The 26,458-nt window shown below is 37.8% G+C and overlaps 2 protein-coding genes across 4 annotated transcripts; both read left to right on the top strand.

The window, feature by feature from the left end:
• The first annotated feature begins 1,368 nt into the window (after window positions 1-1,368).
• Window positions 1,369-14,690, top strand: csnk1e (casein kinase 1, epsilon). The gene is made up of 11 exons (XM_077502755.1): window positions 1,369-1,544; window positions 4,799-4,898; window positions 4,972-5,082; window positions 6,456-6,604; window positions 9,578-9,806; window positions 9,877-10,047; window positions 11,725-11,873; window positions 11,948-12,149; window positions 12,249-12,394; window positions 13,507-13,573; window positions 13,707-14,690. The coding sequence occupies exons 2-10, from the start codon at window positions 4,823-4,825 to the stop codon at window positions 13,537-13,539; spliced, it is 1,266 nt and encodes a 421-aa protein (XP_077358881.1). The 5' UTR covers window positions 1,369-1,544; window positions 4,799-4,822; the 3' UTR covers window positions 13,540-13,573; window positions 13,707-14,690.
• A 258-nt stretch (window positions 14,691-14,948) lies between these two features.
• On the top strand, window positions 14,949-25,307 carry tmem184ba (transmembrane protein 184ba). Of its 3 annotated transcripts, XM_077503559.1 has the most exons (10): window positions 14,949-15,272; window positions 15,368-15,445; window positions 18,200-18,451; window positions 19,495-19,660; window positions 22,532-22,622; window positions 22,709-22,876; window positions 22,962-23,131; window positions 24,161-24,355; window positions 24,497-24,523; window positions 24,653-25,307. In XM_077503559.1, exons 3-10 carry the CDS (start codon window positions 18,200-18,202, stop codon window positions 24,898-24,900), a joined length of 1,317 nt encoding a protein of 438 aa, XP_077359685.1. In that variant the 5' UTR covers window positions 14,949-15,272; window positions 15,368-15,445; the 3' UTR covers window positions 24,901-25,307. The 3 variants fall into 3 exon arrangements, with proteins under 3 accessions (XP_077359685.1, XP_077359683.1, XP_077359684.1); XM_077503557.1 differs by lacking the exons at window positions 14,949-15,272; window positions 15,368-15,445 and adding an exon at window positions 16,892-17,051; XM_077503558.1 differs by lacking the exons at window positions 14,949-15,272; window positions 15,368-15,445; window positions 24,497-24,523 and adding an exon at window positions 16,892-17,051.
• Window positions 25,308-26,458: the final 1,151 nt, after the last annotated feature.

Raw genomic sequence — 26,458 nt, forward strand, 5'->3', positions numbered from 1 at the left:
ACGTATCAAATTACCATTGAGGCCTTTTTTGATTTTACACTTTGAGCTTGTTAGGCATTTTTAGCTATGTAAAATCTGTACTGTTAAATGTTTTGAGTTCATTCGTTTTTCTTCACAGTTTTTGTCAGTATGATTTTTCAAATTACAGTTTGCACAACATGCAGGTTGGGAACGTTTTTTTGTTTGTTTTTTAAGATCATGTAATGGTTATGCACATTTACAACCTTTTGTTTTACGTGTAAATACTGCAGTCTTTTATAGCCATCAGAAATGGCTTCCAATCCTAAAATGATTGAGAATATGTCCACTTCTAAAAGCAAACTTGCTATTCATTTGCTATTCTTGAAATACAGCAAGCCAAAAAACGCCAATTTCGGAAACTGAAACTACTCCCTAGTCCAAAATTCATGAATGATGTAATCTGGTAGAAAACACAAAAAAATGTATTATACGGCGGTGTATTGCATTCACTTTTTTTTTTTTTTTTTTTGCGTATTTTTTTCTGTTTTTCGGAATATTTGTTTTCTGTCCAAAAAAAAAAAAATCATAAAAACTGGACAAATTTACTCATAAAATAAAAAAGGAAAATTACTCAGAGAAACTATTGAGGAAAAATAGGACAAACACATTTAAAAACAAACAGTGAATGCAATACGCTTCTGAAGTTTTATGTTGGGAATGAAATGTATTTTATACAAATGGTCCAATTCAATCAATGGATTAAAGAACGTAGTTTTCGTGGATTTCAATTCGCCAAAATAAGTGGCCACAATAGAGTCAACGGCTGTAACTGATGCAAACCAGGCAAAAATCCATACTTCCCTTGGTAAGTTTCGTTTTCGTTTTCGTATTTTTTTTTTTTTTTTTTTTTTTTTGCCCCCCTCCTTTGGGAAGGAACCAAGTGGACCCAAACGGCCAGGGTGGAAACAATTTTATTTTCCTAATGAGAAAATGTTGCTTGGCTCAATAAAGCTAGACTAACATTGAAGTTTAAAATCACTGTACTTTTACTTTTTATCATGACCGTACTAACCCAGGTGGGGTCGCCAGCACTACCACTAGTGTCCGCTAGATGGTGGTGTTTGACCTATTTCACCAACTCTGGCGTCATTCTCCTTCACCGATTCAGAGGACAAACAAAAGGATAAAACTCACGTCCCGACTCGTCGTTTACAGTAATATATTATAGCTTTATAGTGTATTAAGGGCTTTATTATGTCTCTAACATTATATGTGTTTTCTTTGAGTGTGCCTGGCGCTTCATTCATTCTCGAACGGATGACATCATAGTCAGTCGGTGTGAAGTGGGTGTGTGTGTGTGAGGAAGAAGGAAGAGGAGGAGGAAAGTGTTGGGGTGGGGGGGGGGGGGGGGACACTCGTTTCTCTTCTGCGTTCTTTCCCTCCCCACGAGGCAACATTTCGTGACAGCGTGTGAATCTTCGGCATCGGAGGAAGCCCCGGGTCTTTGCGAGGAGGATGAGCCGCGAGTGTTCGTCGCTGTCCAGAGCCCCCGAGTGAGACCGAAGCATCGGCCCAGACGACCGGTGAGCTCATCGATACGTTCTTACTCTGGATGGGAGGGTGTCATGTGTCATGGTCCGAAATACGCTTTTTTTTTTGTTACCCCCCAGGCATTAATATCATATACGCTGTTGTCGTCGCGGCGCTTTTACTGCAACACCTTGTTAGCCAGTTGTGTAACTGACAGTTTCGAAGCGGACGAGCCAATGTGCAGCAGTGCTGTGTGAGGTTTGGACTATGGCTGCATGTCCAATGCAGCAGTTATTTACTAGCCACTAAAAAAAAACAAAAAACTCAAGTTTCTTTCAATGTTGTCTCCTAGGTCATGTCACACTTGTTCTCATGTTGTGTATGGGGTATAACATGCATGCCATTCATCCATTTCCAATACCGTACAATAGGTGTCCCCAACCTCCAGGCCGCGGACCTTTACCGGGACCCAAACCACCCAAATTAAAAACCAAGACACTACAATTTCACTGAAAGTCAAATGTACAATGATTTTTTTATTTATCTTTTTTATTTTTATTTTTTTACCAGGAACAAATTTAATTTAGTCAATCTGGTGACCGGTGGTTGTGTTATTACTTTAGCTAATGCTAAATGGTTAAAAAGTGTTACGCGTATGTTAGCATGTAGCATTTAGCCACTGACTCCCAGTGTTAAGCAAGCGTATGTTAGCATGTAGCATTTAGCCACAGTCTCGTTGTTATCTGTATGTTAGCATGTAGCATTTAGCCACTGGCTCATAGTGTTAAGCGTAAACGAGCATGTAGCATTTAGCCACTGACTCCTATGTTGGCACGTAACATTTATCCTCTGTCTAGTTGTTAAATGTATGTTAGCATGTAGCATTTAGCCCCTGTCTAGTTGTTAAATGTATGTTAGCATGTAGCATTTAGCCACTGACTCACAGTGTTAATCGTAAACTAGCATTTAGCCACTGACTCCCAGTGTTAAGTTGTATGTTAGCATGTAGCATTTAGCCTCTGTCTAGTTGTTAAATGTATGTTAGCATGTAGCATTTAGCCACTGACTCCCAGTGTGACGCGTATGTTAGCATGTAGCATTTAGCCACAGTCTAGTTGTTATATGTATGTTAGCATGTAGCATTTAACCACTGACTCCCAGTCTTATGCATATGTTAGCATGTAGCATTTAGCCACTGACTCATAGTGTTAAGCGTAAACGAGCATGTAGCATTTAGCCACTGACTCCTAGAACGTATGTTAGCACGTAACATTTATCCTCTGTCTAGTTGTTAAATGTATGTTAGCATGTAGCATTTAGCCCCTGTCTAGTTGTTAAATGTATGTTAGCATGTAGCATTTAGCCACTGACTCACAGTGTTAATCGTAAACTAGCATTTAGCCACTGACTCCCAGTGTTAAGTTGTATGTTAGCATGTAGCATTTAGCCTCTGTCTAGTTGTTAAATGTATGTTAGCATGTAGCATTTAGCCACTGACTCCCAGTGTGACGCGTATGTTAGCATGTAGCATTTAGCCACAGTCTAGTTGTTATATGTATGTTAGCATGTAGCATTTAGCCACTGACTCATAGTGTTAAGCGTAAACGAGCATGTAGCATTTAGCCACTGACTCCTAGAACGTATGTTAGCACGTAACATTTATCCTCTGTCTAGTTGTTAAATGTATGTTAGCATGTAGCATTTAGCCCCTGTCTAGTTGTTAAATGTATGTTAGCATGTAGCATTTAGCCACTGACTCACAGTGTTAATCGTAAACTAGCATTTAGCCACTGACTCCCAGTGTTAAGCGTATGTTAGCATGTAGCATTTACCCTCTGTCTAGTTATTAAATGTATGTTAGCATGTAGCATTTAGCCACTGACTCCCAGTGTGACGCGTATGTTAGCATGTAGCATTTAGCCAAAGTCTAGTTGTTATATGTATGTTAGCATGTAGCATTTAACCACTGACTCCCAGTCTTAGGCATATGTTAGCATGTAGCATTTAGCCACTGTCTAGTTGTGTGAAATATTAACATGTAGCATTTAGCCACTGACTCCCAGTCTTAGGCTTATGTTAGCATGTAGCATTTAGCCTCTGTCTAGTTGTTAAATGTATGTTAGCATGTAGCATTTAGCCTCTGTCTAGTTGTTAAATGTATGTTAGCATGTAGCATTTAGCCACTGACTCCCAGTGTGACGCGTATGTTAGCATGTAGCATTTAGCCACAGTCTAGTTGTTATATGTATGTTAGCATGTAGCATTTAACCACTGACTCCCAGTCTTAGGCATATGTTAGCATGTAGCATTTAGCCACTGTCTAGTTGTGTGAAATGTTAACATGTAGCATTTAGCCACTGACTCCCAGTCTTAGGCATATGTTAGCATGTAGCATTTAGCCTCTGTCTAGTTGTTAAATGTATGTTAGCATGTAGCATTTAGCCGCTGTCTAGTTGTGTTAAATGTTAACATGTAGCATTTAGCCATTGATTCCCAGCATTACGTGTACGTTGGTTGACAGTTCAACAGCGCTCAACAAGGCAATGCACCCAATTACAAACCTTGGGCACATATACGCTCTCATTCTCAACTTGGTTTGTCCCTCCAGTCTTTCATAAACCAAAACGTATGCTTTTAGAATGTGCAGATGAAATCCCAACCCTGAACCTCCGAACTGCGACGGAGTTCTGCTATCCCCACTCCGGCTAAAGTGAATAACATAACTTGTCCGAATATCATCGCTGCTGTTCTTCACGTTCATGTTACGCAACCGTCACAGGCTGGATCAACTTCCTTTGGTTCGGTTTCCTTTTCACTGTTTTGCTGCTCTCACATTGTTTGTAAAAGAGCCCCTCGGGGCTTTTAGCATCGACGATAAAGCTCGTGGCTTGTCCGCACGCTCTAGTGAGCATCAGTGTTGTTGGCTGTGTGTCCGTGTCCTTATGTCTGCATGTGCAGTGTAGCAAAAAAAAAAAGGGGGTTGGCTTAAATGTTGCTAGGGTTAAATGAAAATAAACCACCTTTCTCTTTTGGCATAGGAGGAATAACATGAGTCATTCAAATATCATCATTGCTGTTGTTCATGTTATGCAACTGCTATGTGTGATTGTCCTGTCAGGTTGTAGGACGGAAAGAGGATAAAAGTTTGCTTTTTTTTTTTTTTTTTACTGCGTCATTGCTGCTCTACATTATTTGTAAGGCGCCCTCGGGGGCTCTTAGCATCGACTTTAAAGCTTGCAATGTGTCCTCATTCTCCGCCGATCACCAGTGATGAATGAACGCGTTTTTTTTTGTTTTGTTTTCCCAGCGAGTCGGCGCAGTCCAGCAAGCCATGGAGCTGAGAGTGGGAAACAAGTACCGCCTCGGGAGGAAGATCGGGAGCGGCTCCTTTGGAGACATTTACCTCGGTGAGAGTTTTCCCCTTCTCAAAGCGGCCCCGATTGGACTCGCCAGATTGTCGTGTCGTCGCTTCCTCATTAGGTTCCAACCTGACCACGGGAGAGGAAGTCGCCATCAAGCTGGAATGCGTCAAGACCAAACATCCGCAGCTCCACATTGAGAGTAAATTCTACAAGATGATGCAGGGAGGAGGTGAGCCAAGGTTGGAATTACAAGCAAATCTCCTGAGTTCAGGGGTCAGCAACCGTTGCTGTCAAAAGAGACATTTTAAGGCCGAATAAATGTCCAAAAATCTGCCTGGGGCCGCGAAACATTTTGAACATTGTGATGAACAAAACAGGGTTAGTGTATTAGTGTGTAGTGAGCAGCAGCTAATTATAGCTGCACCATAACAAAAAAACAAAAACAAAAAAGCAACATGCAATACATTGAGATTCATTTTATTCTACCATTTGTCTTCCGTTTTTTGGATTTTTGGGGGGATAATTTTTTCAGATTTCATTTCATTTCATGACATTTTTGGCAATTTTATGGACATATTTTGGCCTCTCTTATTCCTTGCTTGGACTTTTTAATGGCTATTTTTTTCCAACATTTTTTCTTGCCTTTTTTTTTTTTATCACTTCATTTTCTGACATTTTTGGCAATTTTGTGGCCATTTTATTGTAATTTTCGCAATTTTTTTGAGCATTTTCTTTTCTGCCTTTTAAAAAAATAAATGTCCTGAATTTTGGGCAATTTTGTGAACATTTTATGGTACATTTGGGGATTCCGTCTTGTTTTTGACATATAGTTACTTTTTGAAAATGTTCTTTTCTGCCTTATTGTCAAATTTCTGACATTTTTGGCAATTTTATGGACATATTTTGGTCATTTTCTGCCTCTCTTACTCCTTTCTTGGACTTTTTAATGGCTATTTTTTTTTCAACATGTTTTCTTGCCTTTTTTTGTATCACTTAATTTTCTGACATTTTTGGCAATTTTGTGGCCATTTTATTGTAATTTATTTTTTATTTTTCTACCTTTCCTCTTTTTTTTGGACATTTTAAGGTCTCTTTTTGGACATTTTTTTTCCTCATCTGACCTTCATCTTTCTTTGTGACAACTTACAAATTTGACTTCTTTTTGACATTTTTTTTTTTCATTTAAAATTGAATTTAAAATTTTTTTGTAATGTAATTTAATTTTTTTCAAATTTGGATATTTAAAAAAAATATTTTATTCACTTTTTAAATCTAAATCAAATACATTAAATTAATTCACATTCATTTAAATATTGTTTTATTTAAATGTAAATAGATGTAAAAAACATTTTTTTTTTTTTTTATAGATCTATAAGGCGTCACATGAGAAGGACTAAAGAGCCGCAGGTTGTAGAGCCCCTGAGTTAGCTCAAATGGTGCACAGGAAAGCCTGTTTACTGAAGTCAAGCAGATCACTGGAATCATGCCCTGCGGTCTGATGAGACCAAGAAAACATATTGAGCTCAGATGGTGTAGAGGGAACATAAAATGTGTCAAATCTCCTCACGAGTCAGCACACCCTCTCTGCCCCCCCCCTCGCAGTGGGCATCCCGTCCATCAAGTGGTGTGGGGCCGAAGGCGACTACAACGTGATGGTCATGGAGCTGCTGGGCCCCAGTCTGGAGGACCTGTTCAACTTCTGCTCCCGCAAGTTCAGCCTGAAAACCGTCCTGCTGCTGGCTGATCAAATGGTGAGCTTTGAAAAATGTTGACGTTTTGATCATATAAGTGAGTTTAAATTAAATTTTAAATTTTTTTTTGGTCTCCTTTGGGATATTAGTAAACAGTACTCGACAGAATTTACTGTGTACAAAGGAAAAACAAAAACAAAAAAAACAGGGGCCCCAGAATTGAACCCTGCGGAACACCATACATTCTGTTCTTCATGTGAATTCATATTACACATATTCTTTCAACCACTTACTATTTTTTTGCTCAACATATTTTGTATGAAGGGATTACAATCATAAATTTTGACTTGAAGCAACCCCCTTCGCTCCCGGCTGTTTTTACTGGATATTGACGGATTTTGCAAGGCCCATTGTGTTCTATTGCTATAAAAACATGGAACCTACCAAAAGAAAGAGATTAAATCTCTTCTTTCATCAGGAAAAAAAAAGTATATTTGTATCTGTTTCCGTTTTGCAGCAATTAGCATATAGCTAAGTTCCATCATTATTCACAAATCTACTTCGAATTGTGGGGAAACAACTTGTTTTCATCATGGCACTGGTTGATCTCTTATACTCTGCTGCCACCTGCTGGCTGTTTTTGTAAATACCATTTTTAATCTCTCTGCAGTTGAGAGGCTGCATCAAAGCCTTCTGTATGATCTAGCATTAAAAAAAAAAAAAAAAAAAAAGTATAAATACGTCTTTGGGACACTTAATACATTTAAAATAGAACGTATTTATACGTTTTTGGGAGCAAATGAGATAATATGCAACTAATTTTATTTCCCTTCATTGTGATGAAGTCAAGTTTGAGGTCTTCTATCAAAGCTTGTGGCTGAGTCGACCTCAGCCTTGCACAGAAATTGATTAAAAAAAAAGACTGAAGCTATTTTTAGCCTGGAACTAACTGGATCATTCAGACGAAAAAAATGACTTGGGAATAATCCTCATCTAAAGCCTCGAAGCCTGTTTCAGCAAGTCGCATCCCTTCAATATTCTCAACAATTCAAAAAAAAAACAAGTTTAATCTTGTAAGTGGGCTCGTCTATTGCATGAGCTTTATGAGTGTTAATTTTGTTCTTTACTTATATTACAGAATAACAAGTGTCATTCTAATCATTCTAATCATGTGTGTCTCCCAGTTGAGAGGTCGAGGGTTTGCGAGCCAAACGTCAGCTGTGCTCGGCCAGTTCATGAACGTCTGGAGGATAATCGTCGTCCGGCGTCGCCTTCTTCGAACGACCTCGTTTTGTCGCTTTCGTCTCAATCGCAGTGACTCGACTGAATTATAGCTTGTTTCAATCATTTATTGCCTCCGTCAAGGGCGCAAAAAGAGTCGAGCTTGAGTGCGATTGTTTTGTCCCGACAAACAGTAAACAAAGCCAAGATGTATGTTTTGCTTCTTTTTTTTTTTTTTTACTCTCACGTCACACAGAAGGCCGCATGCAGGTCGGCACAGTGGACGAGTGGTTAGCACAGGGGTGTCCAAACGACGGCCCGGGGGCCATTTGCGGCCCGCCGTCCATATTTTAGGGGCCCGCGACATGTGCTAAAAATGGCATTTGACTAAGTTCAAATAAAATAAGCAAAAGAAAAATGTTTGGAGATGGTCAAAGTCAGAAGGGAGGCTGTCGAAAAACACTATTGCTATTAACACATTCACTGCCAGCCCAGCAAAAATGCATTATTTGACGTCTTTTTCCGTCAATGGCAGTCAATGAGTTTAGATGAGATGTAACCAAAATTGACGGATTTCTAAGCAAAATTTGCCTTAAAAAAAGAAAAAAGGAAAAAAGGATGCTGCAATATAATCACAAAATATATTGGCACATTGTGTTTAACACATTCACTGCCAGCCCAGCAAAAATGCATTATTTGACGTCTTTTTCCGTCAATGGCAGTCAATGAGTTAAAGGTTATTTTAATGAATTAAAACTAAAATTCAAAAAACAATATTGTTACCGAAATAAAATAAAAACAAAAATGCTTTTTAAAAAAAAACCGAAAACCAACTGAAACTACATTTTATGTTGACAAAACTAACTATAATTATAGCAAACGTCCTTTGTTTTCGTCTTTGGTAATTAATTTAATGCACGAGCCTTTGCGGATGATTTGAAATGTAATTTTTAGTCGATTTATTTTGATATCAACCGGAATAATGACGTTTGAAAGTATGTCACACAGAAGTGAAAAGCACCAAAAGATGACGTCGCTCCCAGGCTGTTTTTTAAATATTGTGCACAAGTAATACACATTAAAAAATAAAAATAATAATAATAATACTGAATTATCTGAAACTAACAAATTAAACTAAAACTAAGCATTTCTTTTAAAGAACTAAACTAACAGAACCACTCTGAAAACTAATAAAAGCTCATTTAATTCAATCTCCGATGTAATAACCTTATTTATTGATTGATTGAATTTTTATTTTTTATTTTATTATTATTATTATTATTATTATTATTAATAATAATAATAATTCAATCTCTGGTGTAATGACCTTATTTATTGATTGATTGAATTTTTATTTTTAATTTTATTTTTATTTTTATTATGATTATTAATTCAATCTCTGGTGTAATAACCTTATTTATTGATTGACTGAATTATTTTATTATCTGTTCTCATTGCTGCTGGACATGTAAATTTCCCGGAGGGTTCAATAAAGTCAAGTCTAAGTCTAAAATGAAAAATTCCAAAACGATAATAACCCTACTGCCATATTACAAATAAATTGGTTTATATACTCTCGCATTTTTTCGAAATATACGAAAGCACAAATCAATGATTTGTACGATTTTTAGGACTAAACACAATTTCTCTTCATAACATGATGTGGCCCTCAAATGCAAAAGTTTGCACACCCCTGGGTTAGCGTAACTGCCCAAGAGCGACCCTGGCGAGGACACGCTGTAGAAAATGGCTGACCGGACGCGAAGCCGCCATTTTGATGAAATCGGCGTGTGCGTGCGTTGTCTTCACCAGATCAGCAGGATCGAGTACATCCACCTGAAGAACTTCATCCACAGAGACGTGAAGCCCGACAACTTCCTGATGGGGCTCGGCAAGAAGGGCAACCTGGTCTACATCATCGACTTCGGCCTGGCCAAGAAATACCGCGACGCCCGAACGCACCAGCACATCCCCTACCGGGAGAACAAAAACCTCACCGGCACCGCCCGATACGCCTCCATCAACACCCACCTGGGAATCGGTGAGTGACTTTCCAAAAAGTGATGTCATCATTCGATGGCAGCGAAACTTGTCCCGTTCTTGCTCCGCAGAGCAATCGCGGCGAGACGACCTGGAGTCGCTGGGCTACGTCCTCATGTACTTCAACTTGGGCTCGCTGCCTTGGCAGGGGCTCAAGGCCGCCACCAAGAGGCAGAAGTACGAACGCATCAGCGAGAAGAAAATGTCCACCCCCATCGAGGTGCTGTGCAAGGGCTACCCCTGTGAGTGTGACGGCGCAGGGGTCCGCAATCTGCGGCTCCGGGGCCACATGCGGCTCTTTTAGTCCCTGTGGATGGGTCGCTAAAAAAAAAAAAAAAAAAAATAGGACAACTTAATATATTTTTACTTTTTTTTTTTTTAGGTAAAATATTATTTAAATGAATTAATGGTATAGATAATAAAAAAAGAATAACAGTCAGAAAATGTCAGAGTCAAAATTAATAGGGGTGTGAATTGCCTAGTACCTGACGATTCGATTCGTATCATCGATTCACAGGTCACGATTCGATTCGATACCGATTAATCCCGATACGAATTTATAAGTCGATTGTTGCGATTTTTTTTCATTCAAATTTAGAAAATACTAATCAGTAAGCTTGTAGAGTGTAAGATTTATATGAAAATGTATTATTTATTTATCTGAAATTTCAGTCTTATAGAGGTTGTAATCTGTTTCATGTTTGAACAGCATTAAAATAAAAATATTAAGGCTTAATGTTCCGTTCATATAACATTCTTCCATGCTCAAGGTGTGAATCCTAAAAAAAAAAAAATCGATTCTGCCGATTATTGAATCGATTCGAGAATCGCGCGATGTAGTATCGCGATATATCGCCGAATCGATTTTTTTTAACACCCCTAAAAATTAAGTTGACAGAAAAAGAGAGGTGAAAACGTTTTTAAAATGACCTAAAAATGTCCATAAAATGACCATAAAATGTCCAAAAATGAAGAGGAAAAGTAAAAAAAATTACCATGAAATGTCCATGGAATTACCAAAAATTGAATTGAATGGTGTTTTTTTTTTTATTGAATGTTAATGGCATAAAAGAACATTTCCATAACATGTCCACAAAATTGCCCAAAAAATTATTTTTTATTTCATCTATTTTTGTTTTATTGTTACATTTATTTATGTGTTTATTTTAGTTTTTTATTTATTAAAAAAAAAGGCAGAAAATAAAATGTTTAAAAAGCAACCATAAAGTGTCCAAAAAGAAAAGAAGAAATCTCGAAAATTACTATGAAATGTCGACACAAAATTGCCAAAAATAAAAAGTAAAAGTCAGAAAATTGATTAAGGAAAATGCATGAAAGAAAATGTTCAAAAAACAAACATAAAATGTCCAAAAACAAAAGAAGAAATCCCGAAAATGAATATAAAATGTCCCAAAAATATTTATGTATTTATTTATTCATTTATTTATTTATTTATTTATTAATATGTTATTGTTATATTAATTAATTAATTAATTCATTACTTAATTAATTAACTTGTTGATTTAGTTTTTTATTTATTAAAAAAAAAGGCAGAAAGTAATATGTTTAAAAAGCAACCATAAAGTGTCCAAAAACAGAAGAAGAAATCCCGAAAATTACCACTAAATTTGCCCCAAAAAAAATAAAATTCAGAAAATTGATTAAGGAAAATGCATGAAAGAAAATGTTCAAAAAACAAACATAAAATGTCCAAAAACAAAAGAAGAAATCCAGAAAATGAATATAAAATGTCCCAAAAATATGTATGTATTTATTTATTTATTAAGATGTTATTGTTATATGAATTAATTAATTAATGAATTACTTAATTAATTAACTTGTTGATTTAGTTTTTCATTTCTTTTAAAAAAAGGCAGAAAATCAAATGTTTTTTTTGCACTTCCTCTTTTGCGTCCCAGCCGTGTTCTCGACCTACCTGAACCTGTGCCGCTCGCTGCGCTTCGACGACAAGCCCGACTATTCGTACCTGCGGCAGCTCTTCAGGAACCTTTTCCACCGACAGGGCTTCTCTTACGACTACGTCTTTGACTGGAGCATGCTCAAGTTTGTGAGTCTCGACCGTTTTCCGTCACCTTCAAGCTCGGACTGCGACGTCGTTCGAAGCTTGCTGCCGGTTTTCAGGGGGCCGGCAGGACGGCAGAAGACGGCGACAAAGAACGTCAGGAGGACAAAGACGAAGAAGACCGAGCGGCGGAAGGCCAACGAGTCACCGGAGGTCGAGCTTTGCCGTCCGCTCCGAAAACTTCCGCCGCCATTCGGGCCAAGAACGAACCAGATGTCGTTCAGTCCAAAGTGGTCACACGCGGCGGCGTCCAGCAGTCAGGTTAGGACAAAATGGCGGGTGTCGTTATGTGGGAGGAAAGTTGACCTCTTCTTGTTTTTTTTTTTTTTTTTTAAATGACCTGACGGTGTTTGCATCCAGGAAACCGCTCGCCTCAGGTGGGCCGAGCCGAGCGGGTCGAGCGAGAGCGCAAAGTGGCCATGCGGCTGCATCGCGGCGCCCCGGCCAACACGTCCGCCGGCGACCTCTCGGCGCGCCTCGACCAATCGCGCGTCGCCGCGTCGCAGGTAGGAGGAGTCACGTGAAGCCCGGCGTGAGCGTCGTCGAGGCGTCACAAAACCCACTTCGTTTTCTTCAAGGGGCTGCTCGAGTAGGGAAAAAATAATAATTACAATTATTTTGGCAAGAATTGAAATCACGATTATTCAAATGGGTACAAAACGAGAAATCTATTTTTAAAAAAAACTAAGAAAAAATATTAACACTATAATTATTGAGGTTCCTATTGGACCAAATGGAATTCATAATAATATATATTTATTTCTTTATGTTTGCAAAAACTTTTTGTACAAAACAAGAAAATGTTTCAACATAAAAAATATTAAGACATAAAATTCTTTGAAATACGATAATTATGCAATTTATTTTTGAATGAAACGAAACGTATTAGTTATTTTAAAGTTTTGTTTTGTTTTAAAAAGTACAAATTTATAAATTTGCACAACTCAAAAATGAATATTAACTCATTCACTCGCCGCCATTTTCACATTTCGCAAGCCCGTTCGCTCCCGGCTGTTTTACTGGATTTTGACTGATTTTGCAAGGCCCACAGAATATTGTGTTCTATTGCTATAAAAGCGTGGAACCTATCAAAAGAAAGATTAACGTCTCTTCTTTCATCAGGAAAAAAAGTATATTTCTATCTGTTTCCGTTTTGCAGCAATTAGCATTAGAAGAGAGCTAATTTAGTCAATTTTCACAAATCTATTTCGAATTCTGAGTAATTGAGATTTTTTTTTTCGACATGGCCCTGGTTGATCTCTTATACTCTGCTGCCACCTGCTGGCCGTTTGTGTAATAACTACCATTTCTGCAATCAGAGGCTGCATCAAAGCCTTCTGTATGCTAGCATTTAAAAAAACAAACAAACAAAAAACGTATAAATACGTCTTTGGGATACTTAAAACATTTTTACGTTTTTGGGAACAAATTAGTTAATTTTTTTAACGATTATGCTGATTTAGTAATTGTAGAGTGTAATCATTGAAATGAATAAATTGTGATTGAATTTCGATTAATTGCACAGCCCTATTAAATTTCTTCCATTGTAACCTACATACTTTTTTTTTTTTTTTTTTTTTTTTTTTTTTTTTTTTTTTTTGCTCACCTCCATGTTCAGGTCAGTGTGCCATTTGAACACCTGGCAAAGTGAATTTTTCCTGAGCGGCCTGCTGGTCAGAGGCAAGGTAAGAAGAAGAAGACATATGGCACACAAACATTCATGCTGTGGCCATAAAAACTTTACATACCTAATGAATAATAATTGAATTCATTTTTTAAATATTTTTTTTTTAATCTGTTTTCTCCATCCTTATCTAGCGACTATAGGGGAAACAACTACCCCTCTCTTTTTGAAAAAGGATACGCGAAAGCACGAGTGAATGGAGGAAGCGGATGGCGCCTAAACGAGGAGATCGATGGCGTCCACGTGTGAACACTGGTGACCAGAAGAAGCGGAAGTAACGCTTCAATGATGGAAGCCAGTGGGCCAGGAGAAAAAAACAACAACAACATTCACTAATACTGGCCTTTTACTGTTTATAGGGTGCAGTTTTTTGCCATTAACCAATTACGTGTCCCATCAACTCAGAGGCTCGACCCGCAAAAGTCACACGGTACATCCAATTGCACAAACTTTCAGGTTTCTGTGGTTTACAACTGTAATAAACTACAATCTAATGCTAATGTTAAAGGAGTTAAATATGCTGCATATTGATGTCTTTCATATAAAAAATATATATATAACAACAAAGCGTGTTGGTCAGACATGATGTATCATTTATGTATTTAGGCCTTTCTTAGAAATAGGCTAAAATGTCTGTCTGTTCTCATCGTAGTTCACCACCCAGCTTTGCCTCTGAGTCCAAAATATAAAATGGAGGAATGATCAATTATAAAATGTACAAGAAGAAAAGTGTATTTCCTCTCTTATGAGGTATTAAAAGTGGACAACGTGATAAAGGAATGAAGGGAGAACCTCAATGAGTGAATGTTTTGACTCCTTATTCCAATGTGTAAGTTAAACGATCTTGCTGACGTACTGTACATGTCCGTTTTTGTTTTGTTTTTTTATGTACAATGTGTACAGTATGTTTTATTTCGGCAAAAATGTAAATGACAATTGCCAGAATGTACCAGATTGAAGATGATTAAAGTATCCCTATAAAGACCAACACAAATGAACTTATAAAGGCTGATGTATCGATCTTGGTGATGTCTTGTGCATTTCTTTTCTGCGCTCCAATTTGGCTTCTCTGATAATTGGGTATAATTTTAGACTCAATAAAAGAAATGTGTATCTGCTGGCCTGTAAGCAGTCCGTTTATTAAATTAAACATACTGTTGAGGATTTATTTAATTTGTTTATTTTAGGACTACATTAAAAAAAAAAAAAAAAAGGATAGGCGTGCTTTTTACATCTTACTGCGTTAAAATAGGCTTGTAGCGCTTACTATGCACCACAAAACAAAACAAAGCTTTCCACTCCTATCCCCACCTACTTCCGTGTTATTAAATTACCCTCGCTCTGATTGGCTGCGTCGCCAGGATCCCGTTGAGTAGGCGGGGCTTGTCTGATTTCCCCAGTCGAACCTCAAGTCTTGGGAGAGAAAGGAAAGGGAGGGCAAATGGCAAGTTTGCCGTCTCGCCTTTCGGAACACTTGGCGGACTTTAGCTGCTAAAAAAAAAAAACAAAAGTGAGGACGAGCTCGTACGAACGACACCCGTTCAGGTCGTTAAACATGAAGAAGTGTGGAAAACGTGACGGTTAACGTGTCGGCGAGGGCTCAACATGGACGTCCGAGGGGGCGACGGCGCGGCGCTGAGCTGGAATTAAGGCCGTTTACGGGCTATTTCTGGTCGACACTCATTTTTCTTTTCTCTTTGGTAAGTCTGGCCTTTTAAAAAGTCGATTTAAAGTGCATGTGTACGCTCAAATGGCGCCTGTTACTAATTATAAACCGTTTGTTTCTCAATTCCAGGGTTCAAAGCTCCAACGTAATCTTTTTTTTCTTTTCTTTTTTTTCTTTTTTTTTTGGCGCCAGGAATCGTTTGTAAAGGTGAGTTTGTTTTGTTGTTTTGTCATTTAGGCGGCATTTGAACACATTCAAATGTCAATAACATGTTCTGTTGTGGGGTTTAGCAGTCAGCTGTCACCCCACGCATTTATTTGCATTGCTGACCCCCCCCCACCACCCCTTATGAACCCCCACCCACCCGTGCCCCCATTCCATCTGTTGCAAACTCCTGACCTTATGACACCCATAGATTATTATTCCTGCGTGCGCGTGATTTATTTGCCTTTTTTTTTTTTTTTTTTTTTTTTTAATTGAAACGCACAGATGTCCCTATTGGCCCATCGGTCACCAAATGTTTTGTGTGTGACTGCTGATGCCTTCACTTCTCCTCTTTTATGTGTGCATCTGCTGACCCCCTGCAAACCAATACAAATGACCTCGCCGGGCACACGCAAACAGAGAAACCCCTAAAATCCTCCATAGAGAGGCATGAGAGTGACAAAATCTATTTTATTAAGATTTCAAATGACTTTGTTAGCCTCATGACGTGTCCAGATGTTGTTGTTGTTGTTGTGTTAGTCACTCCATGTGACTTGTGATCAATTGCCACGTGACGTTAACTCAAGGAGAAAATGAACATTGGCTAGATTGACAGGTTGTAGTACCCAAATTTGATTTCATGCTTGTATCCTTCATAGTACTGTTAATTTTGACTGTATACTAACATTAGGGACCGACCAATTAATCGGGCGATATTTGGCCTTTTTCGAAAAATAATAACGGGCAACGTTTTGTTGTTTAAATGCTGATACGATCTTACTTTCTCCTGAAACAGTAAATGGACAAATATGGTGAATGTCGATCCCTTGTGAGTAACCAAAGTAATGTTTTGACAAGTGTAAAAAGTGTCTCTGGCTTTTATTTTGAGGAAGAAAAAACAAAACATTAAAGGGATACTTTACTTATTTAGCTATTTTTGGCAGGCAAACATTAATATTTTGCACAATTTTTGTACAATTAGTACCTTTTTAAAAAAACATTTTGCAACTTGCTGTTGACTGAAAATGACATCACAAGGGTCCAGGGTAACCAATCACAGCTCAGCTTGTGAATGTCACATGACCAGCGTCACATGGCCAAACCTAGAAAACAGGTGACCTGTGATTGCTTACCTGAGCCAATTTTATTTTTATTTTTATATTTATTTTTATTGTTTCTATTTTTTGAAATTGGTCATTTTATTTTTAGTTGTATCAACATTTTCTTGTTTTGTACCAAAAAATAATCATTTGAATAATCATGATGTCAATTATTGCCCACAATAATCATGATTATTATTTTTACCATAATCGAGCAGCCCTAGTTAGATTCATCATCATACAGAGTATATTTCCATTAAAAAAAAACAACAACAACACAAACTTTAAATTGACTTTTTGGATTGTGCCCTTTTGCTGTGTAGTCAGACAAGCCAACTCCAGTTCCTTTTAAGACAATGATGTCATAGATTTGGCCCCGACAAGTCACATCATGCTTTATGATGTCATCAAAGAAAGGCTTCGCATGCATTGAGGTTGCTGAGTTGTATCCATCGCCTTCGGAAAAACAGCTCAGGCAAACAAGTCAAAAGCAGTTGACAGTAACCGAGGTATGTTCTTCGAATGCTTCCCGAAAAACGTCGTCTTGTTTAACGTAATTGGACACATGTGCCGTGTGACTCGCGCGTCCTTGTCCACATGACACCCGTTGACTTCTAAAACATCAGCAAAAGCGGCATTAAAACTAACAAAAGAACTTCAAATGATTATTTTTTATTGACTCAAAACAGTAGGATGTATAAATCTTGAAAATTATCATAAAATGTCTACAAAATTTGCCCCAAAAAATAAATAAAAATAAATCAGAAAATTGATTAAGGAAAAGGCAGGAAAGAAAATGTTCAAAAAGCAAACATAAAATGTCTAAAAACAAAAGAAGTAGTCCCGAAGATTACCATAAAATGTTCACAAAATTGTCAAAAATGTAAATAAATAAATAGCATAATTAAATTAATAGCAAAAAAACAGTAGACATAAAATGTCCAAAAAAAAAGCTGAGAAGAGAGGCTGGAAATTACTGTAATATGTCCATAAAATTGCCCAAAAAAAGTCAGAAATTTGGCAGAAAGGCAGAAAAGTCCAGTCATCTTTATTTAGATAGCGTTTTCAATGTATGAAAAATGGTCAAAAAAAAAAAAAAAAGAATAGCCAATAAAGTCATAAAAATGTCAAAACGTAGCCATAAAATGTCCCAAAAAATTGAGAGGCTTAAAATTACTGTAATATGTCCATAAAATTGCCAAAAAAGTTTGGCAGAAAGGCAGAAAAGTCAAGTCATCTTTATTTAGGTAGCATTTTCAATGTATGAAAAATTGACAAAAAAAAAAAAGTAGCCATAAAATGTGGCATAAAATTAACTTAATATGTCCATAAAATTGCCCCCCAAAAAAAGTCACAAATTTGACATAAAGGCAGAAAAGTCGAAAAATCTATGAAAAAATATTGTCCAAAAAAAACCATCCAAAAACAGAAGACGAAAAAAAAAAAAAAGATACCGAGCCGTTTTTTTACGTCAAAAGATACTAAAAGACACTAACGCAAATAATGATAAATCAGCCATCTTTAAGCCAGGTTGATGATTAAATGAATGGTGGAAAAATACTGGCTAATGTGTCTTTTTTTTTTTTTTTTCTTTCTTTCTTTCTTTCTTTCTTTCTTTCTTTCTTTCTTTCTTTCTTTCTTTCTTTCTTCCTTCCAGATGCAGAGGTTGTGGAGGCGAGACGTGCCCCTCTCAGTGAGGTTTGGTGCGGACGGCCCCTCGGCGGAAGCGCCGGGCTCGTCGTCGTCGTCGTCGTCGTCGGCGACGCCCCCGCCGGGAGGGCCCAACATCTCCTGGCTCCCCGAAGCGCCCTTGCTCAGCCAGGACCCGCCCACTTTCCTCATGACCCCCACGGCCCAGGCCGTGTCCGGCTTCTTCGTCTGGACCGCCCTCGTCCTCACCTGTCACCAGGTAAGCAAGCAAAAACTCTTGTTACTGTTCACGCGACACTCAAATGAAAACGACACGCGTTTTGTTTTTGTTGTTGTCGTTTTCATGAGCGAAATAAATAAAAAAAATCACAAAAGGCCCATTTCTCTTTTGTGCGGGTCACAAATCTGTCGAAATGGAGGTAAGTGAGCACTTCTCCTTTGCCAAGATAATCCATCCACCTCATAGGTGTGGCATAAAGAAATCAAAATCAGGCTGAGAGTCGACCCGCAATAATAAAAAAAAAAACCTCTAAAATACAGAAAAATAGACGGAAATATATTATTTAAAATAGAGAGACCAATCTTCCATGCAATTTCTTGTTATTTAATAAATTATACTTAAAAAAAAACAAAAAACTACATCACAGCTCTTTTAAAAGCAAAACTAGAAAAGATTATCAGATATAATTACTTGAAGACAAATTTTGTTGCTATTTTATTTAATTAGTTCTCTGTTTCTTTGTGTCGTTTTCAACAGACTTTTCACGCCCCCTTTAAAAAAAGGAAACAAATAAAATAGGGTTTTCCGGCGATTAAATTTTTAAAATTGTAATTAATCGCATGACTTCAATAGTAAACTCGCAAATTTTATATCTGTTCTGAATGTACAATTTTTTTTTTCCTGAGTTTTCATAAACTTATTAGCGAAAAAATGCTCAATTAATCATTGATACAGTAATCTCATAATAATTCATAAAATTGAGTTAAAATTAAAAAGATGTACTGTAATGTAAAAAAATGAGTGTGATATTGATTTGTGTCGAGGTCATTTTTTCTGCCACTAGATGGCATAATTGCCTTTGTAAGACGTTGGTGACAGCTCAGTGCATTTTTTTCTTTTCATATTAAGAGCTATCGACTCTTTAACATGAAGTCACTTGTGACATTCTGCACATTTTTAAAATTGTAAAATACAACTTGAACACAGTTTATTATTTTTATTTTATTTTTTGAATTTGATTTGTTTTATTACTAAAATTGTTGAAGTCAGTGAATGATGTATTTTCTATTTTTTTTTCCCAGATCTACATGCACCTGCGTTTTTACAGCTCACCCCGAGAGCAGCGGCACATCGTCCGCATCCTCTTCATCGTGCCCATCTACGCCGTCGACTCTTGGCTCAGCCTCCTGTTCTTCACCAACGACCAGTTCTACGTGTACTTCGACACCGTCAGGGACTGCTACGAGGGTAAGAACAAACGGCGATACGCGTTGAAATGGAGATCACGCTGATCGTTAAAATCCGTTCCCACCTGGAGAGGCGGGCGACTTTTCCGGCCGAGTTGAAACATGCTAATCAAATCTGGAGAGGAACAATCTGTCCATCCGTTGTTAGTTGATTAGTTCGCCCACAAAGGGGCCCATTCATTTCCCTGGCGAAAACGTGTTACGTGAATGTTGCCTAGCGGAATACAAACATTTGGAAAAATGGCCAGTTTTTTCATTCAGCCGCTGTTTAGCTTTTTCTTTGGATTTTTCTCTTTTTATCAGAGATGTCGAAAAGGAAGTGTGCGGCTCGGTACAAAATGTATTCAACGGAGTTTGTGAACTCACAAGCCAGAATTCATCTTGCGAGAGAAAGGTTACAAATAAAGTGATCCAAAAGTACATTTTTTCGACTAATGAAGTACGATTCTAGATAGTGTAATATTTAACACGACTAGTGTAAAATCAACATTGACCAGTGTTGACTATTCTAATGAAAGAACTAGTTTCAAGTGTTAAAAAATATGATTTTACATGGTGTAATATTTTAACACTATACTAGTGTAAATTCAACACTGACCAGTGTTGACTATTCTAATGAAAACAACTCGTATCAAGTGTTAAAAAGACTGATTCTAGATGATGTAATATTTAGACTTAGACTTGACTTTAACACTACTAGTGTAAATTCAACACTGACCAGTGTTGACTATTCTAATGAAAGAACTAGTTTCAAGTGTTAAAAAGTATGATTTTACATGGTGTAATATTTTAACACTATATTAGTGTAAATTCAACACTGACTAGTGTTGACTATTCTAATGAAAACAACCAATTTCAAGTGTTAAAAAGTATGATTCTAGATGGTGTAATATTTAACACTACTAGTGTAAAATCAACACTGACCAGTGTTGACTATTCTAATGAAAACAACTCGTTTCAAGTGTTAAAAAGTATGATTGTAGATGATGTAATATTTTAACACTCTTCTAGTGTAAATTCAACACTGACCAGTGTTGACTATTCTAATGAAAACAAATCGTTTCAAATGTTAAAATGAAATATTCTCTAACATTTTTACCACTTTACTAGTGTAAAATGGTGTTAAATTTCAACTACCATCTGAGTTGTTTTAACTCCATCTAAGTGTAAGAAAGATTAACACACTTTTGACACTTTTCAAGTGTTAAATTTAACTCTAGGTGGTGAATTAGCACCGCCGATTTTGCTGTGCAGTTGATCCGCAACACACAAACGCCTCGACAATATTTATTTATCTCCCCTCATATTTTCCCTCCTTGTCCAATATTATTGTTTGCGTCACTCTATTGAAAGTCCCAAGCCGCCGAGCCCCGACCTGGCGCTCTCTTGAGTAAGGCTGACTGGCCTGTCGCATGGCAACAGCACTCACAAACGTTTCTCAGCCACTGGACAAGCCGCGACAAGATAATGAGTTCCCGGCAACCCAACTTGCTGGCAAAGTTCTCCATTGTATGCACGCCTACTGTATCGCCGTGGCAACCGGCTTGCCTGACGAGGCATCCGACGAGGGAGATGTGAACAAACGGTCAACCAACATGGAAGCCAGCTCAGCCGGTTGTCCGCATCAGACCCAGTAATATTTTGCGATGTCAAACCATGACGTGAAGTCACATTTTTTTTCCACGCTGGACCAATGACGCAATCATCTTCCTGACATTGTTGTACAGCACACAAAGAAGGACGATCCCGGCGTGGAGGGTGAAAAACAGGATTAGCACGCTGGTGTTTATGAGCCGCTTTGCTTGTCATCGTCCACATGCTGAGAAAGCACACGGGGGGGGATGTAATCCGCCCCCCCACGCAAGACATTTGGTGACCCCCAAAGACGCTCGTGTGTTGCTTGTTTGCGAATGCGTCTCAGGGGAACTCGAACTAGCATATGTTAGCATATTGCCCTTATTTTATAGATACCATTTATTTTAATTGTGGGAATGCTGAAGCATTCCCACGTATGTTATTGTGATTTTTTTTAATTCTCCACACTTTTTTGCCGTGCAACAATTCCCGCACAATAATTCCCGATTTACATTGTTCAAATTTCAACTTGCTTCAAAAATTCACACCTCCCGGTAGGGCAGGTGCAACTAATCGAAATTCAATTATTCCCTTCCAAATTACAAAATCAGCATAATCGTTAAAAAATGATTATTAATACTAATTTTGGAGTTTTTTTTTTTAAATGGATACATTTGCAACTTTTTAAAATTTTAAAATAATAATATAAAACAACTAAGGCATGTCTGCCGTCTAGTGGTGATTGGTCATATTACAACTTAAAACTACAGTTGAGCACGGCAACCTGCAAATTTTCAGAATTTTTTTTTTCTTTTTCATTTTCAAATTTTTTTTTTTTTAACAATATATCAATTTTACTAGACATTAATATCAAGCATTGAAAACAAATGTAGCTACTTTGCTTTTTCCATTTTTATTTTTTTTTTTATTTGAAGTATGTATTGAATGCAGTGGGGGGGGGGGGGGGGGGTAAAGATGTTTTTTTTTTTTTTTTTTTTTTTCTAAAACGACCTAAGACACAGGTGTAAGCACATCTTAGGCATGTTTGCCATCTAGTGGTGATTGTTGATATTACAACCACAGTCTACCACAGCACCTGCAGATTGGCAATTTCACAGATTTATTTATTTTTTGTATTTATTTATTTTATTGTTTTTTATTGGTATTAATTTTTTTTTTTTTTTTTTTTTTTTAATCAAGGGGCCAAGTTACGTGGAATTGCCTCCAGCTCACTTGTTTCTTCTACTACTATGAAATAAAATGAATTGTTTTTGGGGTTTTTTTTTTGTGTCCCCAGCATTCGTGATCTACAACTTCCTGAGTTTGTGTTATGAATACCTCGGAGGCGAGAGCGCCATCATGGCGGAGATCCGGGGGAAACCCATCGAGTACGTTTTTTTTTTTTTTTTTTTCTTTCCCCTTCTTCCTTTGCGCCACTTTTCGTTGACGATTTTCCCCCCCTGCGCATGTTCAGGTCCAGCTGCGTGTTCGGCACGTGCTGCCTGAAAGGAAAGTCGTACTCCATCGGCTTCCTGCGCTTCTGCAAACAAGCCACGCTGCAGTTCTGCGTGGTCAAGCCGCTGATGGCCACCGTCACCGTCGTCCTGCAGGCGTACGGCAAATACAAAGACGGAGACTTCAAGTAAGGTTTTCGCCGCGTCGGCCTCCGGAAACGGGAAACGGGCGCGGCCGACCGTCTGTCTGTGCGTCTCGTTGTGGCTCCGCAGCGTCGCCGGCGGTTACCTGTACGTCACCATCATCTGCAACGTCTCCGTCAGCTTGTCCCTGTACGCCCTCTTCCTGTTCTACTTCGCCACCCGCAACCTGCTCAGCCCCTACGGGCCCGTTCTCAAGTTCTTCATGGTCAAGTCGGTCATCTTCCTCTCCTTCTGGCAAGGTGCGGCAGCTGTTAGGGAATCTGCGATATAAAAAAAAATATATATATTTAAAAAAAAATTGAATATTGGAAGAGGTGGTGACCAGGATGCGCAGGGTCTGTCCTTTCACGTTTGGAAACAAATGGACTTTACCTCGATATTCACATTTTTCAGCATCCACCTTGATTAATTGCACAGCTCGGGCTGGGCAATTAATCATATTCCATGACAATTTCAATTATTACATGCCATAATTACAAAATCAGCATAGTCATAAAAAAAATAATACTAATTTTTGAGTTGTTTAAATGTATACATTTGCACCTTTTTTTTAATTATTTTAAAATAACCAATTTCATCAATTTTGTTTCATCCAAAAGGAGCTCGCATAATTAGTTTTTCAATTCATTTTATTTGTCTTAATGTTTTGTTTTTGTTTTTTTACGTTTAAACATTTTTCACATTTTGTACCCAAAAAAAATCATCTTACTGCACAAGTGCACATGCTGCACTTCAACTTCAAGTATTTGCCAACATAAATATCTAAATATATATTAGCATAAATATGTATTATTATACATTCTGTTTTGTCCAAAAGGAACTTGCACAATTCGTGTTTTTATTTTTTATTTTTTTAATTGGTCTTAATATTTTTAAATGAGTAAATATTTTCTTGTTCCGTACCAAAAAATAAATGATAAATAAATAAATATTATTACAATTTTTTTTGGGTCCAAAAATAACTTGCATAATTATACTGTTTCTATTTTTTTTTTGTAATGGGTCTTAATATTTTTAAATGCTTAAACATTTTATTGTTTTGTGCAAAAAAATAAGTGATAAATAAATAAATATTATTATAAATTTTGTTTCATCCAAAAGGAACTTACATAATTATACTGTTTCTATTTTTTTTTTAATGGGTCTTAATATTTTTAAATGCTTCAACATTTTCTTATTTTGTACCAAAAAATAAATGTTTTTTTCCCCCCCCCATAATGGAGCAGCCCTCGATGCCGCTTTTTGAACGCGCTGTGATTTCCGCGCAGGCGTGTTTCTGGCCGTCATGGAGAAGTGCGGCGCCATCCCGCAGATCAAGTCGGTGGAGGTGTCGGTCGGCGAGGGCACCGTCGCCGCCGGTTACCAGAACTTCATCATTTGCATCGAGATGTTTTTTGCCGCGCTGGTCCTCCGTCTCGCCTTCACCTACCGAGTCTACGTGGACAAAAGTACGAGTGCGCAAGGTGAGATGTGCATTGATATATATATATATTTTTTTTAGCTTCTTTGAGGATTTTCTGGCTTTTTTTTCTTCCTTTTTTCCTCTTCTTTGGCGTTCTTACACAAACCTTCATTTCCTTTTCCTTCTCTGCCGCGTCTTGAAGGACCCCTTCCCGCGCACGGCGAATTCGGTAGGTTCGCACGCTTCCTTGCTCCTCTTCAAGACGCTTTCGCCGGCTGCGTCGTTCGTCCGTGAACGACTTTTTTTATTTTATTTTATTTTTTTCCCCAACTCGCTGCCGTCCGTCTCCCCCGCGCAGGCGCCTGCGCCCCGATGAAGAGCATCTCCAGCAGCCTGAAGGAGACGATGAACCCGGGCGACATGGTCCAGGACGCCATCCACAACTTCTCGCCGGCCTACCAGCAGTACACCCAGCAGTCCACGCTGGAGCGGGCGGCGCCGCCCTCGGCGCCGCCGCCGCCGCCGTCGTCGTCGTCGTCATCGTCCGTCAACCGCGGCGGCGACACGGAGAAAACTCTCCTGCTCAGCTCGGACGACGAGTTCTAGACGCGCAGAAATTGGACGTCGTCCTCCTCGAGGTGATCGTCGTGCGCGTTTATGTGAGAAGGGTTAGTGGCCGTTTATTTCATCATCATGAGAGCATGAATGAAAGTATAAACAAAAGGATATTTCCTTTGGATGCTATAAGCTAGTCCTGCTTGATTCGTCACTGTTTCATTTTGCTTTTCTTTTAAGGATTTTTAACTTTTACTCAAAAGATGATAGAATATTCTTTTTTTTTTTCTTTTTTTTTTTTATAGCACAACTCAACTTTGTTTTGCTTGTGTTTTATTGTGATAGTGTGACGGTGAGAGTTTGGGACATTTGCTAACATGTCATGACAACCTGAAAAGGACTTTTTTTTTTTTTTTTAAACTTTTGTTTATTCAGTTGACAATAAATTGACAAAAGTACTGCAAAAAAAAAAAGTGTGCTTGTAGACTGGAAATGTCCATCTGTATGAGTGTGTGTGCAGTTAGGGATGGACGGAAATGCCGTTGCAAGCTATTATTAAAAAAATTTAAAAAAAAACCTACCTATGTCTAAATGAAGCTCCTCAACTTACTTACCAAGATGGTCACTTTAATGTTAAAGTCATCAAATAAGTTTAAATATCACCGATACATCAAAATGTCAATGAATTAATTGTGGCTAATCTCTTTTTCTTTTTTTCTTTTTTTTTTTTTTTGGTGAAAGTTTTGTGCAGTTTAAGTGAACAAACCAAATAACCTCCAGACCTGTTCAAATCTGAAATCATTGGAATGGAATAATAATAATAATAATAATAATAATAATTTGAAGGAAAAACAATAGGGCCCGACCAGGGACAACTGCACCACCCCCATTAAAAAAAACGCACCACCCCTGTTAAAAAAAATTACAACAACAAAAAAAAAGAGAAAAACCCCCCGCACCACCCCTGTTAAAAATTGCAACAAAATAAAAAAAAATAAAAAAGATTAGGGAAATGGGCTTTTTCTTTTGTATTTGTTTTTTTCTTAATTTAAAAAAAAACTATTTGAAACAAAAACAAAATTGAAGGAAAAAAAGAACAGACGAGGGTTCTATGACAGTGTTTTTTTTGTTTTTTGTTTTTTTTTAAATATTGCTGTGACAAATTTTCCTGTTCTGCTAACAGATAACACATTTCTCATTGTATTACTCATTTTTGACATACTTTCAGAAATGGACCACAATTTTCTTGGTTATTTAAATTCACTTTTCCAACTATTTGTGAACAATATATATATATATATATAAAACAATCTGTAATGCAAGGTGAGAGTAGAGTGACAGGTGTGTAAACACTGCTGCACTTATCAGTGCCTTGCTCATGAGCACTTCGACAAGTCGGGACATCCCCTGACACTCGTGTCAATTGAATTGAATTTTTGTGCATGACAAACGTATTTCCATCTGAAAGATGACTCACGGACATCCGAAATTTCTCCTACGAACGTCAAAGTGACGTCCAGTGAGCGCCTTGAATGACTCATTGACGCTGCAATGCCTCATAGGCTCACCAGGGGGCGCCCTACATAGTTCATCAATAAACGCCAATGAC

This window comes from Festucalex cinctus, chromosome 17 (assembly GCF_051991245.1).
Source record: "Festucalex cinctus isolate MCC-2025b chromosome 17, RoL_Fcin_1.0, whole genome shotgun sequence".
Taxonomy (NCBI): Eukaryota; Metazoa; Chordata; class Actinopteri; order Syngnathiformes; family Syngnathidae; genus Festucalex; species Festucalex cinctus.

Coding starts and splice junctions, on each gene's coding strand:
- csnk1e (XM_077502755.1), top strand. CDS start 4,823: ATGGAGCTGAGAGTGGGAAACAAGTACCGCCTCGGGAGGAAGATCGGG. Junction 10,048..11,724: donor GCTGTGCAAGGGCTACCCCT/GTGAGTGTGACG, acceptor TTTGCGTCCCAG/CCGTGTTCTCGACCTACCTG. Junction 12,150..12,248: donor CGGCGGCGTCCAGCAGTCAG/GTTAGGACAAAA, acceptor GTTTGCATCCAG/GAAACCGCTCGCCTCAGGTG.
- tmem184ba (XM_077503557.1), top strand. CDS start 16,941: ATGATGTCATCAAAGAAAGGCTTCGCATGCATTGAGGTTGCTGAGTTG. Junction 17,052..18,199: donor AGCAGTTGACAGTAACCGAG/GTATGTTCTTCG, acceptor TCTTCCTTCCAG/ATGCAGAGGTTGTGGAGGCG. Junction 18,452..19,494: donor TCGTCCTCACCTGTCACCAG/GTAAGCAAGCAA, acceptor TTTTTTTCCCAG/ATCTACATGCACCTGCGTTT.